Below are 15,706 nucleotides of genomic sequence, written 5' to 3' on the forward strand. Positions count from 1 at the left end.
GTTCAGGTCAATATTTTGTGCCATCTTGTTTTAGACAGTTCAGGCCAAATTGAACACATGTCTAATAATACTGTATGATAAGACATTGTGGTCCAACTTTAAACCTAGAGGACCATGATAAGACATTAAGCTAAAAGAAAATTTGTAACCTGGCTTTTAAAAATAATAATAGATTGTGTTCCTATAGTGCTCTATATTTCACCAAGCATTACAACTCATTACCTAACCCTTATAACCCTAAGATAGAGATATCAGTATCTACTTTTGTAGATGAAGAAACCAAGGCTTAACGTAATTACGACTTGACCAAGGTTTTACAGCCAATTGAAAATGAGGTTTGAACTTAAACAGTGTTAGTTTGGGTTTTCATTTTTTTTACAATAAATCCCTGCCTCGTTCCACTGTGTCATCCTAGAAGAGTGAACCCTGAGACTCCTTAAGCTGGTCCACTTGTATGTAGTAGCACAATTTAAATCTGGGTCTGTTTATTTGGTTGTTTATAGTTAGAAAACTCTAGAAGGTAGTCAAACCTGAGAAAAACTAGGGAACTTATTTCTCACGGAAACAAGGTCATGGCTCAGAAAATAATCTATGTCCCTACAGCTGAAACTAATAGCTCTAGTGTGTAATCAAAACTTGCTGTGATGGTTTGAAATTTTAATTTTATTCCGATTTATCCATTTGTTGCATTAAAAAGTTAAGAGTAGCAGAATATCTGTGGTCTTGCTTTTGCCCACAAAGGGAAAGGTTGTCATCAAGATGTAGCTGCAGCCTTGTTAGGAATCTGTACTCCAAACAACAGCCAGGTTCTGGACCAGGCTGTGAAATCAGTTGACTCTCTTAAGATTGTTTCTGGGGTCACTGTGCTTTTCCTTAAACCCTTAGATTTTTGTACAACATGACTCAGGTGCTTGCCATTATGTACTTTTTAAGTTTGCAAACCAAATAAGTCTTCAAGTTATCTGCATCTTAGATGCTTGGTCAAGTGGGTTTTTATTCCTTGAGGATGGTAACCTGAGATTAATTATGGACCACAGATGAAACATAAAATCAATTTATCTCCCCAAAAGAGAACTAAAGAATTAACTTTAAGTGTTAAATTAATGTTACTTTGGCTGTTTGAATCCAGTGTATTTTCAGTGATCTTTCTAGATTCTCCCTGCTCAGAAAAGAGATATTTACCTGTGGATATTAACAAATTTGTGTCTCCTCTTAAGTCAGAAAGGAAAAGCGTTTAGAGATCATCTTAAACTCACACATTAACGGCCTAAGGGAGGGAAATCATTGTGAAGCAGTTCCATTTCCTGTCCCTGAAGTAACTATGAACCGCAGGCAAGCTGAGACTGCACAAAAAATGGCACCCGTTTGAAACCCATAGGTAAAGCAGAGGATGAGGACAGAGAATTTCAAGAACAGCTGAGGAAAAATGTGGTAATTCCACTGAAGACATAAGGGTAACTAGACAAGAAAATCTCAGTCAGGATTTGAGGCATCTTATAATTTTTGAAAATATAATAATATGGGACAGAAATAGAAAATGAAAGCCATGAAAAGGAAGAGGAAGCAAATGTGCTAGCCACAGACACTACAGTAGTTACTGTGGTAAACATGAAATGTAGCTCTAAACTTCCTGGCAACCAGGACAAAAGGGGGAATGTCATGGATCGTGTAATTCTCATCTAATAGAAGTATGCCAGTTCTTTTCTTGGAATTAATTGCTAAAGGACTATAACCTGATTCTTAGGCACAAGAGCCATTTGGCAGTGTGATGAGTAGTCTTCATTGACAGTTTCATGCAGTAAGTGAGGAATGACCTTCATGTCTTTATGGGTAGAGACAAAGGATGTGCATGCAGTACAGACAAGGGTAATCTGCAGGGAGCTACTGTTTTCTGAGTAGTGTGTTTTCTGGTGTTGCAATATGGTAGCAGGCTAGAACTTAAAATATTCAGACAATTGGGTGGCTATCAGGCTACGAACACTGAGCAGAGAAAAAAACCATTTCATGCCTAAGGTGTCATTCTCAACCTTATCCGTGGGTTCCATTCAGCATCTAGGCTCTGTGGCGTTCCATCTGGCACTCGGAGTAGTTTCAGGGATGGAAGCAAGGGTAGGAACTGTGCATTAGGAATTCTTTTCCCATCTCAGTTGCCCAGAAGCTGGCTGTGGGTGGGTGTGAGGTGATGAGGAACCATATGTCTCAACTGACCTATAATCGCCTGATTTACAAGCACAGGAAGGACAGAGGAAAAGGCTGAAGATAATATTGACAAAAGATGTTTCTAAGGGAAGATCCCTTGTTAAGCTCGGTTGAGCTATACATGGACTTTTTCATGTTTGTTCCTTGCTAAAGTCTTCAGTCACAAAATGATTGGCGAAGAGATTGCCAATGACCTTTTCAAACGTAAACTATGCAAGATTGAAGAGCTTTCTCACAAGAGGAATCTGAGCCCATGACTTGCACACTTAAAGTGCTTTGATGGACAGGTAAAACAAGGTGCCAGGTTCCCTTAACCCATAAGGAGATACTGTGCAACTAAAATTCAGAAATGTAATCTTAATGAAAGTGAACTTGCACACACACACACACAAGAAGTCAAAACCTTTCTTATCCAATTTGCCTCTCATATGCCTGTATATTCATAGAGGTCAAGAGAGTCCCTTCAGCCATGAAAGCATAGTGCCCTCTAGTCAAACCTGCTTCAAAAGGCAAAATAGATTTTGTGCAAATGATAGGTACTGCCTTACATTATCATTTTCTCAGAAAGACAGTTTATGCCAGGTGCCATTTGTGGCATGAGGGAGACAACTGAGCAAGGTGCAGTCCCCGCCTTCAAGAGGCTTACGCTCCAGTAGCCGGCACTTGCGTTCCCAGTGTGATGAGTACTATAGGTTCATATGTGCTAGTGTGTCAGGAGCATGTGGAGGGGGCGCCTGACCTCAGCTCAGAGTTCACACAGGACTTTCCAGAGAAAAGAACATCAATACTCTGTTGAGTAAACACTCAGCCAAGCTAAAGGGAGAGTGGTTGGAGGGACGAGGGCATGGAGGGTCCAGGCAGAGGGAGTTGTAAGGAAAAGGGCCAGGAAGCCACAGAGAGTTTGGCCCTTCCTGAAACTGAAAGTAGTTCAGCAAGGCCAGTGCATGGAGAACAGAGAGAGGCTGACTAGGTAAGCCTGAGTCAGCTCCTGAGAGAAGGATCTGCCATTATGCTAAGGACTGCGCTTTTTATCACAGGGCCAAGAGGGAGCTGTTGAAGGGTTTGAAGCAGAGGAGTGGATACGTTGGGATTTGCGTTTCTGAAAGATTATTCTAGTGGCACGATTTTGTATGGATTGGAACGCAGCAAGACTGGAGGCAGAGCGACTGGTCTAATTGCTACTGCAGAAAGCCAGGCCAAAAAGGGAGGAATAGGAATACGGCAGAGCAAACAGTTGAAAGGCCATTTAGAAAGCAAAACATGTGGATAACAGAATAGACAGACACGTTAAATTTTTGTATAAAGGACAGCAAGATTTTTACCCCGACACATATAAATTATGTCAGTCACTTGTGAATGGTGTGCCTGTGTATGTTGAGATTTGTTCCATAGAGAGGAGTTTGTAACCTCTAGGAGCGTCATGTCCTCGTGGGCAGGAGCTGAAGTAGGAATCCCTTACCGGAATCAACTGTTACTCCATCAGATGTCAGCTTTGCACTATGTGCATGCAAACTTGTAGCTTGCAGTTAGAGGGTTTTGATGCCTGAGAAGGAAACTGAAAGGGCCTTCAGAGGTCACGCTCCCTTGAGTGCAGTGTCTTCTGTTGGGCCTATGAGTTGCCCACAGCCACACAGCTCCTTTAGTGGCGCCAGACTCCAGCCTTGGACTGGGTCTCCCTTCCCTGTGAGCCCACAGGGCTCTTTCATCAGGGCAACTCATAAGCTGTGAACACAGCTTCACAGTAACAGTGGCCAGGATTTCCCAGTCCTTGTTAACAATTTGAAATTTGAAATGCGAAATGGGCTCTAGATTGGTGATAAGCCAGCCTGCTGGTCCCAATCTATCCCAAAATGCATTTCCTACAAAATGAAATTCAGGCTACAGTTAATAACCAGGTTTAAATGAACATTAACCAACATAATCAGTGTTAACTTTTCTGAAGAAAAATAAGTCAGATTGATTCATGAGATGCATAAGAAAAATGTCCAGTTTGTCACCTTTTATTTGCCGATGGCTATTGTTTATCCTTTGGAAGAAAAGGAGTAATGTAAGTCATTTATAAAGTTGGTAAATTTAAGACTACCTTGCCAAAAATTTGAATCAAGGGCTTTTTCAGTTGTGTCATTTTTTTTGTAGACTCATTTAAAAGTTACATTACTTATTTCCTCTAAGTCTCAAATTTTTTTTTTCTGCACAGGCACTGAAGGTCCTGAGAACTGCCGAGTTTGCTCCTTTTGTTGTTTTTATTGCCGCACCAACTATTACTCCAGGTTTGAATGAGGTAAGAATTGATCAGTTTCTCCCCAAATAAGCACACCTACCCATAGTCAGGATCCATTTGCGTTGTACATTCAAGACCAAAGCCCCACCTCACTGAGACAACTAAGTGAAGTTCCGCCTTGTGCTTGATGCTGGCCATTAAGATCTCCAGAGTTTGAGGTCCTCTTTCAGTATTAGAAGTTAAGCTATAGAGAGAGGTGTGGTTCTTCTGAGATCAGAGGCATTAGACAGATTCAAACCTTAGTCCCCAGCACAGTCAGCCTGTGACAGCCTAATCAGTAAGTCTACTTTTAAAGTCAGAGTTTAAAGACCCTCAGCCCGCCAGGGCAGAGGCTTTCCTGGCAGCTCCCACCCTCCAGGGCCGCCAGCCCACTCCTCTCCTGATAGGGACTGCTAAGAAAGTGGCAGCCCCAAGCCCAGCTCTGGGTCAAGGATTGCTCTCCCTGAAGCGAGCTATTAAGGAATCCAGGACCTTGGCAGGGCTTCCCGGGTGCCCCTATGCAGCCTGTGGAGTGGAAACCCATGCAGAATTTCTGTCTGGGCCCCTGGAAACTACCAAGCCTAGGAATAAGCTCTGTCCCCTATTAGGCCAACTTAAGTCAGTACCTGCCACAGAGATGGTGACTGCGAGAGTTGGCTGCACACATCTTCTACCAGGCTGACTTAGAAGGCCTTCTCTTGCTGGGCAGATAAGAAGGTAGTTATGGTGTGTATTGGTGCTTGGTGCCTACCTGCTCTAGGAAGACACTCCTACGCAAGTTATCCTGAAGACCATTACTTCTGTGGTAAACATGGCCCTAAATGTCCGAGCTTATGACAATAAAATGAAGGTTTGGAAATTTTCACTTTGTGTACCTTTAAGGAAGATTAAATATTTAGATATCTACATTACTTATATTTTCAGCCATTATTTTTGTCGTTTCATGTGCAAAAGGGGTATTCCTCTGTAAATTCTATTTTTTTATCTTATTTAATATGCAAACATGTTTGAAACTCCACATTATGGTTAGCTCTTATCCTTTGGTTGCCATGTATTTTTCTTGAATTATCATCTTTGCTTTGTTTTTTTTTGTTTGTTTTCTTTTTTTGCCTGTTTTCCTGCCCTTTTTACTAATTTTCCATAGCTGCCAAAATGGTGCAGAAAATTGCCTGTAAGTACCAGCTAGGAGGTGATGAAATACACCCTTATTTACTTTCATAGATTTAGAATGTAGACATTTTGTTACCACAAATCCTTGCTTTTGCTGTTAGAATGAAGGCATTTTGTTTTCACTGAGTTAAATCCTGCTCACGTGTAAGTCAAGCCCACAGACAAGCTGTTGTCGAGGAAGAAACTGTGACAAATATAGCTTCATCTTATAAAATCCTTAAGAGGGAGCTTTATTTTTCTGTAAAGAGAATTACATTAAAAATTGGATGCTTTCAGCCATAAATATTCTTGAATGTTTTCATCAGCCCAGCTTTCTGAGCAAATCATAAACTCTCCCAGTGGTTTTTGAAGCCCAGGACTAAATATTTCAGTAGAATCCCCTAGCCCAGAGAGTAACATGGTAGGAACTGTGCCTTCTCATACTGGTAGGGCGCACTCCTGTCTTTGGGTGAATGCATGTTTCCTAAAGTGCGGCTTTGGCATTGTGTTTATTGTAAAGCCACAGTGAAAATACTATGCTTTTTAAGTGCAAGAAGAAAATGTATTGATATGACCTTAGACAGTGAGGAGTAACTGAGGCCTTATCGACACTGTAGTAGCTATCACCTAACATTCAAAGCATGCAATGTCCTGCTTTGAAATTCCGCTAGGAGATGTCAAAACAGGTAGGACACTTTCATTGAGTTCCCAACTTCCCTGGTGTCTGTCCATCCCCACTTCAGTGCCATGTTGGAATCAATTGAGTGTCATTTTGGATTCCCCCTTCCAGAGAGCTTTACCCACAGGCACACCAGAAAGAGCCTCTTACAAATAACAGATGGGCCTCAGAGACGAGGAGGGTCCTAAGCCAGCGCTGGGCGCCATGGCTCCCGAGTCCCTGAAAGCACCCCATCTTTTAGTTTTTCTGGAGATCCATCTCTTGTCATCATGGGCCCCCTAGTAGAATTTCCTAGTAGAATTGCCCTGTCTCTTGATTATAGATTTAACACTCGTCAAATCCTGTAATGGCCGGTATTAGTCAGCCAAGTGCTTCTTTTTCAGTAACATTTTATTAAGCACTTACTGTGTGCAAGGCATAATGCCAAGTGCTGGGCACAGCAAAGACCGGGCACACAAGACAAGCTTACGGTCTGTTTAAGGAGAGAGATATTAATCAAATAAACAGGTATTTAATTGTACCTATATATATTTAAGACTCAGCCCAATAGCTCACCTACCTAGTGTTGGGGGATAGGGGGGCAGTTAATTTGACTTACAAAGTTCCCTGGTTTCAAATTTGAACTTGTCCATTGAAAGTTCAGCATAACAAGATCTGACCTGTAAAAATGCAGACAGACTTAACTGCTAGCCTGAGGCTAAAGTTAGACTCACATGACAAACTAGGGACCTGGAATTTCCTCCTACTGTGCGCTCACACTGGTGAAAGTTCTCAAAATCTGTAGCCAGCTATGGGAGCTAAGGAAAGTCCTTTACTACAGCAAAGCTCCCTAGAGCTCAGTGGCTGCTTTTTTTTGGAGTGTTTTCCCTGAGAGGTGTGGGCTTTTATGAACAGTGACATTTGGCCATTTCCAACACAGACCAATTTGAGGGGATTCTTCAGATGCCAGTTGCTGCTGTATCTGGGAAATGGCCTTATTTCATCCATTATTTGTAACATCCAAAAAGCTTTTTGCCTCTGGCATCCACTGCTATTGAGTGAGGGCCGTTATATGTAATTGAATTCCTGGAACATGTTGAACCTCTAAATAGAAAAGAGAAAAATGTAACTTAATTCGTTGTCCGGAGGCCGGGGCTTCTTGGTGCAAATGCAGCTGGACTCTGGGGCCCAGTTCAAGTGAGTGCGGAGGACCAAGGGAAGGCAGAGGTAGGGCTCTGACCTCACCACCAAAGCCCTCCCGCCAAACGCCAAATGGGAGAGTGGTTCCAGATGAGGCAGGCCTGGCTTAGAGGAATGAGGACAGAACAGCTGGGGCTATGCTAGTCAGTCCCCAACTGACCCCGGGATGAGCACAGCTAGACCCAGTGAGGCAATGTGTTTACTGAAGAGTGTGTGTTTTCTCTGGTCTGTCCGGTTTGGTGTGGAGTCCCCTGTTGCATGGTGAGCAGTCCGGGTTGCAAGCAGTAGTTCTGTAACCCTGCCATCCCGGGCACTGTCGTCTCCTCTGTCACGAAGTGGACTTGGCCTCATGCCCACATGCGGCACATCACGGTCTGGCCTTGACTGTTTCTGACACTGGGACGAACAGAAATGTGAAAAGAGGAAGAATCCAGCTGACTTCTTTCTTCTCTTTGCTTTTCCCTTCTCCAATGCCCACCCCTACCTCCCTCCCATCACCATTTAGGATGAATCTCTTCAGCGTCTGCAGAAGGAGTCTGATATCTTACAGAGAACATATGCACACTACTTCGATCTCACAATTATCAACAATGAAATTGATGAGACAATCAGACATCTGGAGGAAGCTGTCGAGCTCGTGTGCACAGCCCCGCAGTGGGTCCCAGTCTCCTGGGTCTATTAGGCCTCGCCCCAGATATCTGACACATAACTGGGAGCCACCTCATACATGGAAACGCCTCTTTGTTATCGGCCTTGTGTCAGCAGGTCGTGGTCCCTAGAGACTACCTAGTTGTAGTGTGACCTACATTTATAATTATTGTCATGTCCGAATAGGTAGGAGGAGAAATACAATTACACACTAATTTAAAGAGACAGTATCTTTTTTAATCAGTTCTCCTAAACTTTAATAAAATGTATCTTTAAATGTATGTATTATTCAATCCTTTGGAATGTTATATTTTTGGAAATCATAGCTTTTTATTTCCAAGGCCCCTAAAAACTGCACAAAATAGATGCTGCTTTCTATAATCTATTTTAATAATAATAAACAATGATTCTGTTACCTTGACTGGGGGTGGAACACTACATTCTTTTTAGAGTCTGATTTTATGGATTGGAATATCTTTCTTTCCTTTATTTATTTTAAATAATCAGTCTAGTGATTACAAAACAGTCATAAATTTTTAAAGGCCTTTTTTCTCTCTCTCTTTTTTTTTAGAATAGTATTTTTTTTTAAGTCCTTTATGTAACATCCAGATAATGTGATACTGTCTCTTTGAAGCACCCTGTAAACCTTTTAGAGATTTGAAGTTGGGTCTTGACTCTTAATGCATGTGGACAGTCGCGAGCGTTTATGCCGTCGGTGTGTCTGTGTTGGACAAAACGATCTGTAATCTACAGCCAAGTACATTCCGTTCACGGGGCACACCCAGGGGAATAAGAATCAAATGCTATTATGACTAAGTTGTAAACCTATGCACATCCCTTGCATTTTGGGCAACTTTATAAAAAAATGATTTTTATTAATAATAATCATGTAGTGAAATGTGTTTGTAATTTTGTCTCAATTTAATTTGTTGTAAGGTGGGAGGGGGAATTGCTGGTTTCACCATTTCAGATCTGTGTTGTCTGAGAGTACTAACGTTTTAATTAAGCAAAGAAATGAGGATTTTTAATACATATGTAATTGTTTTAAAGCACCCATTTTAAAAGAATATACTGTGCAATGAAGAAACCAGTTTAGGCATTTGCTATAAACTGAATTATTCCAAAAGAATAATCTATAACAGCCCTGTAAATTCCTTTAAAATGATAACAGGACAGTTTGACCAATTTTTTTTAAATACACTTCCTTTTATGTGTTCAATAATTAAATGCCTTTGGGTCCTTCATTTCATTTTAGATTTGTTCAGATTCACAAGCCGATAATCTTTTAGATTTTATAATCCACTAGATGCTCATTGAACCATCGAAGGCCCAGGAGTGACTATCAGTTGGCAGGACAACAAAATACTCTGCCAGAGCACAGCTCAGACCATGCCTGGCTCCCAGAGCACATGCAATGCCCCCAAGGGCCACCAGTACACTAAAGGCCATCTGTGGTTTCTCCTTCTCTTGCTATATCCCTTGGCACAGGAGAATCATCTTTCCTTGTTGCTTTAGAGACATGAACCATCTCATCACCCGTCCATGAGGTCACATCCTTCCAATATAGGAGATTCAGGCTGGGGGTTTTCTGACTCTTTGCCAGAGGTCAGTGGAAGGATTTCCATTAGAGTATCAGGGTGTGTGCAGTGGTTCTATTAACCTGTGATCCTTGAAAAAATACCAACGTGTTTGCTTCTTGTCAGTTAGATGGCCTCGTCGCTTTGTGCCTTGGCAGGATGTGCAGGGTGTGTTCTGAGCTGAACAGCTCCTCTTGAAGGACCATACAGAGAAGACATTTGTGTACTCTTTAAATGGTGTCATCCCCTCAACATCTACTCTTATTAAACAGTGCTGATTTTTTTCCTCTGATGTTGTCCTTTGTCAGTGACCAGATGAGTCTGCAACTTACTAACAAGATGTTGAGTGAACTGCTTCTGTTGGGGCTCCACAGCAGGGTGGCCAAACCACCAAACCCGAGACACCCTGGATGGAGAGAGAAACCCCCAAGAGTTGTTTAGGGCTGTGTTAGGATGGATTCAAATTTAACTAATGCCAAGGCCAGGTAGTCATCCCCATGATGGTAACTGACCACAATCAGGGCTCTTCTCAGTGTGAAAGGGCTTGCTCTACCTCTTTTCCAATGAAGCACAAAGAAGAACACAGCTAATACTTGGGGGACAGAAATTCCCTCCCTCTAGTAGAAACCCCCACACCCCCACTTGCCCTTTTAGACCAAATCTCCAGAGATGCTGAGGGTGCCTGGCTTAAGCCATCTGCCATGTTGATAAACGTGGATCAAGAAAAGAAAGAGAAGAGCAATGCCAAATTAAATCTGTGGCCCTAGAATTGAGAAGCATTGCAGCACCGGTCGAATCGAGAAGCATTGCAGCACCAGTCCTTGCTTCTCCATCGCTTTATGCGTCCCTGGGGAAGCACGCAGGCAGGCATTGTTCCTGCCATTGTGCAGATGGCAGAACTCCTGCACCCAGAATTCCTTCTCTCTGACTTCTCTAAGAGGTCATCTGTTCCATTCCACTAATGCACATCTTCTCTAAGGCAGTGTGTTTATGGCCTAGCAGAAAATACTTAAATATCTGAATTTGAAGTAATTTCAGTACATTGCTGCTGCCTCTACATTACAGTTGTCCACTAAGCAATCAGGAAAATGCTGAAAAGCTTCTTTATTGCTTCTATTCTATCAGCAAAATCATCTTTTTTCCTTTTAAATACCAGAGCAAATGATTAGGCTATTAAATCTTATCACTGGTCAAATGAGGCATATCCTGAGGGTTCTCAACCCCACCCCAATCCCACTCCCCACAGCAAAAAGGGGGTGTCTTTAATATGTTGAATTCTTTAAAAGACGAAATGTCCTGATTTTCTAGTCATAAAGCAGTAATTATTTTGCACATGCATTATGTTCCATTTTAACACTGAAAAGGAAAATGTCACTCAGTTCACCTGGAAGTTTCCCAGTGTCAAAATAACGTGGTAGCCCTTAAAATGCAATTAAATGTATCTCCTGTCAGGTGAGATGGTTTAAAATATTTGCTCAGAGAGGAAAAGAATGGATGACCTACTTCTTGCTTTTTGCATTCAGGAGGCCTCTTCCAAGCCCATCCTATTGGTGGCGGAGTAGCTAACAATGCTGTCAAGCTCTCACTGCACAAAGGAGGCAGTAAGTGGTCCTCTTCCCCAGGTCCAATTCCATCTCCCACTGCTGGGGCCAATCAGTCGGGCCTCCACTCAGTGCTCCGATTGTCTTTTTAAATCCCTTTATCTCATTACTGCAGAGGAGGGTTTTTGTTTGTTTTTAAATCTCTTGTACTTATCTGTTCATTAAGGCTTCGAGTTCATTCCTTGAAAAAGTGTAGCCATTTGAGCCACACTCGGGGAAACTGACAGGAGAGATGCCCAGAGTGGACACTGCCCCTTAAGGACAGGTGGCCCAAAGCAAACTCTCTTGTCTCCCACTAATGTGATGTCCTTTTCTTCATTTCAGGTCAGTCTCTAAACTTGGTGCAGAGAAAACATGCTGCTAAAGCTAGCCAGAAATTTTCTTGACTAATAAATTCTTAATTAGAATGCCTCCCATGCTATCTCCTTGGAAAGAGGAGAAGGCACCTTGCAATTGGCTTTCCAAAACAAGCCCCTTAAGGTTCTCATCCCTCCTACTTGTTTCCTACCATCAAACTGGCACGCGCACGCGTGCATGCGTGTGTGTGTGTGTGTGTGTGTGTGTGTGTTGCACAGCAGGGGAAGGGGGGTGGTTGTTCCAGAACTGAACACAGCCTCCTAATTCCATCCTCTTTACAAGGGCTTATGATACTGAGGCTGATTACGGCACGTCATAGGTTCAAGGTCCCTGTGCGCTTTTCTCTTGCTCTGCGCCTCTTAATTAATTCTCCTCTTAGAAGGATATTTTGCTTCTCCCTGCTGTTTACACAAGGGCTACAAGCTTTAATCATGAATCATTTCACTTGGTAGAACTTTTCCTCTTCTTACACCTTTCGAAGTAAGGATTTCCTCTCCATTTGGTGTCTTCGGTTACAGGACTATGTTTGTAAGGCTTAACGCTTGATTGGTTTTGCCCACACTCCCATATCAGTTTGCCTTAAACCTGGAGCAGTTGGAAGTCTCAGGTCTTCCAGCTTAGTGAAGTTTAGCTGTGACATGCGTCCAGGAAGTGGAAGATAGGGAGGAGTGTATGTTCATCAGTCCACATCCCTTTTATCTGGTCTTTTCTCTGCCACTCTTGGGCTGCAGAAGGTGGGCAGACCCGGCCCACAGAGAGAGGAGAAGAAGGAGGGCCGTGACATCTCTAGGACAGGCACTGCCAAGTCTTAGCTCTTCGGGGGAGAGTTGAAAAGCCAGAGCTCCCACCACCTCTCACCTGATCCTCCATCAACTCTCTTGAACCTGTGCAAATGGACCAAGCAAAAGAAAATGGAAAGAGATGTTTGTCACCACACAGGAGACCTCATTTCTGGCCCCAAGCACAACTCCATATCTGTATGCCCAGAAACTCGGAACTTCGCTGCCACTTATGGGTTAGCTCCATTCTCTCTGACGCGTGGTCCAGGGAACGTGTCAGGGTTCTCACCAATAGAGGTCTGGCGGTGACTGTCTTGGGACCCAGAGGATGTGCAATCTCTTAAAAGGAGTTCTGCTTGGGAGTAGAAATTGGCGTTCCTCCACGGTGAGTGGCCCCACTTATTGTTTTCATTTTGAAGAGACAAAGAATTCGGGGAATTGATTTCCAGTCTCAGCTGTGTCCTGGAGTGGCACCCATGCAGGCGGATGAGAAAGCTGCAGGGGCAGCAGGCAGGGTTCCTGATGCGAAGGCCACACAGCCTCACGTGTTCAGACCAGAGCATCACGTTTAATTGCAATGCAGGCGCATCGCCATTCAAACTCAGTTCTGGGGTTGTTTTGCATAAAGTTTTGGCAACGTGTTCTTTTTTCTGTATGTATAATTGCCTTTTTATAAAAGGTTTTGAAGTATTGTCTCAGTGATAAAAAGAGAGCGATGTTAATGGTTGTTGTATATTTCACCGTATCCAATTGTAAGTATTTGCAGGGTACAGCAAAGCCTTAGCGTGCAAGTGCGTTTGTGCAGGAGGTGTCCGTCAACACCCAGGAGGTGAAGGGATCGGAAAGGTTCGGATTCTCTGTAAATGTCCCGCTTTTCTTTCTCTCTGTGCGTATCTATTTACATGCCTTAGCACACGCCCTCCCGCCCTGATCCCTTTGCCCTGTCGTCAGAACTACCAGAACGCTGGTGCACTGCCAGTCCAGTACAAGTCGATGGAACCCTAATCAGTTATCTCTTGTGTGACAGGGGAGGAAGAGAAACTCCATAGTATTCCTTGTAGAATATACATACTTGTAGGATGCTGTGTAATGGGAAAACATAGAATTGGGCTTTTGTCATTTCAAAGTTGGAGAAATGTATGAATAAAATGTATAAAACACGAAAAGGCGGTTCTCTCCTCAGATTGCAAGCCAAACAACTTGGGGACAAACCACACGAGGTTTAGAGGGAGAGGGAGTTCCTCTTGCTCCCACAAAGACCAGGGGCAGACGGCAGCTCCCAGGCTCCCAGGGTCCACCCAGGTAGTCTCCATCTTCAGCATGGCTGGTGCAGACAGTGCCCCGAGAGCTGTTCAATTTTAGTTGCTTGCATTTGGATGCAGATTTAAAGAAGCTTCCGGTTTAAAAAAAATCCTAGTAGTGACAGCTCCTAGAAATAGAAGTCTAAATTGATTTGAGTGGTATAGGCGCCCAGCATGGAAAACATGTCCTCTGTTTGACACTTGCATAGAAAGCCTTGGGAGGAAGCCTGCTGCCCTTGGTGTTGGGCGGTTTGCTTTGGTCTCTGGCTGAAGTCTGGGATGCGGCCCCTCACGTGCCTCAATGACCTACTTTACACCCTCCCTCCCCTGCCCTTGCGCTAGGCTCTGCCGAAGCAAAGAACAGTGGTGGCTTCAGACACCCACTCTTGCATGTGCCCAAACACGCACACCCCCAATGATAGTCTGGCCCAAATGTGCTTACGGCTCACACTAAGAAGACCCATATTAAGAAAACGAACTAGGAGCAATTAATTGCTTTACCCAAGTAAACTTCACCCCACCGAAAATATATAGGAGAGTCTAGATCACATTCGGACATAAGAAATTGAACCCCCGGCCTTCTGATTTAGAGAATCCCAAGTCATCTTTCTGCAGACTTCTGACCCTCCATGTAGAGAGCATCAAAGGCATCACGCTACCGTGAAGCTCGTTTTCTACACTTCATGGCATTGAAAACACACCTAGCATGCCAATATTAAGCAGGTAGAAATAAATAGAAACATGTATTTCTGTATTTTTCCCAGTTTACTGTAATATGATAAGCTGAATAAATAACACTAGGTACCATTCCATGAACTACTGCCACAGAGACTGGGAATCTGCAGGAATGCAATGAAATTGGTGCGGGGTAATAGACAGTGACCTTGAGTTCAAGGTTACCGAGGGTAATAACTTTAAGTGTCCTGAGGTAGCAAGCTCCCTAAAGGACAATGTAGTAGTGCAAGCTAGCAACTCCAGGAGAGAATGTTCCAGAAGGTGGCATCAAACAATGAGCACAAGAGATGGGGCCTACAGCCAAAATCCCATGGTTATGGCAGTGTTTGGGATCCTGCACCCACCTCACCTGCTCTCTACACTCCTCCTCCATCTTAACCTTTCAGGTTGTGGTACCCAGAAACAGTTTTGCCATTGCCCTATTCGCATCCCAGAAGACAGCTTTATCTCCCACTCCCCATGGCCACTTGCCCTGCAGAGGATCTGCCTCCCTTCTGCCACCAGCAGGGTTTCATGAATAACTTGAGAGTGGACACCCTGTTGGGACCTCCCATGTGGCTCCAGGCCCTTGAGATGCTAAATTGAGGGTGGAGATGGGGGAATCAAGACTGTGCACGAGGTTGGTGGTGGAGACTCAGTCACACAAATCAACACCTTACCACAGAACTTCCTCTAGAACTTTCTGGGATGGTAGAAATATTCCATTTGTTCTTTGGGGGGGTGGTTACATGTGTATATACAACTGTCTAAACACATCAAATTGAACACCTAAGATCTGTGCATTTTACTGTACAGTAATACTTTGGTTCGCAAGTATAATTCATTCCAGAAACAAACTACTCATATTGCAAGACATTGCTCGTTTACCACGTTAAAATGTATTCGAAATGTTTGCTCGTCTTGCGGAACACTTGTAAACCAAGTTACTCACAATCCAAGGTTTTACTGTATATAAAATAGACTTCCATTACAAAAAAGTAAAACCATATGACCATCTTCACAGTAGCCAAAAGAAAAATTGACAAACATCAACATCCAATTCTAATTTTAAAACAAACAAAAACTCTTAAAAATAAGATAGAAAATATCCTAACAGATAAAGGATAGCCATTCTAACCCACAGCCAACATAATCCACCAAAAAATGACACAATAAAGGCATTAAAATGCCATTATCTTTTAAATTACCTAAATAATACATGATCTTCATCGAGTGATTAGAAAACACGAATAGGGCCAGCCA

General features: G+C 43.1%; 1 protein-coding gene across 14 annotated transcripts in view; it reads left to right on the forward strand.

The window, feature by feature from the left end:
* The window catches only part of CASK (calcium/calmodulin dependent serine protein kinase), a 415,968-nt gene extending 402,374 nt beyond the window's left edge, over nt 1-13,594 (forward strand). For all 14 annotated transcript variants that reach the window (XM_019649798.1, XM_019649806.1, XM_019649845.1 and 11 more), the window contains 2 exons: nt 4,397-4,480; nt 7,972-13,594. In XM_019649798.1, the coding sequence (XP_019505343.1) occupies nt 4,397-4,480; nt 7,972-8,148 (261 nt within the window). In that variant the 3' untranslated portion in view covers nt 8,149-13,594. The remainder of the gene's footprint in view (nt 1-4,396; nt 4,481-7,971) is intronic.
* The last annotated feature ends 2,112 nt before the right edge of the window (nt 13,595-15,706 follow it).

Source organism: Hipposideros armiger, unplaced genomic scaffold (assembly GCF_001890085.2).
Source record: "Hipposideros armiger isolate ML-2016 unplaced genomic scaffold, ASM189008v1 scaffold_7, whole genome shotgun sequence".
Taxonomy (NCBI): Eukaryota; Metazoa; Chordata; class Mammalia; order Chiroptera; family Hipposideridae; genus Hipposideros; species Hipposideros armiger.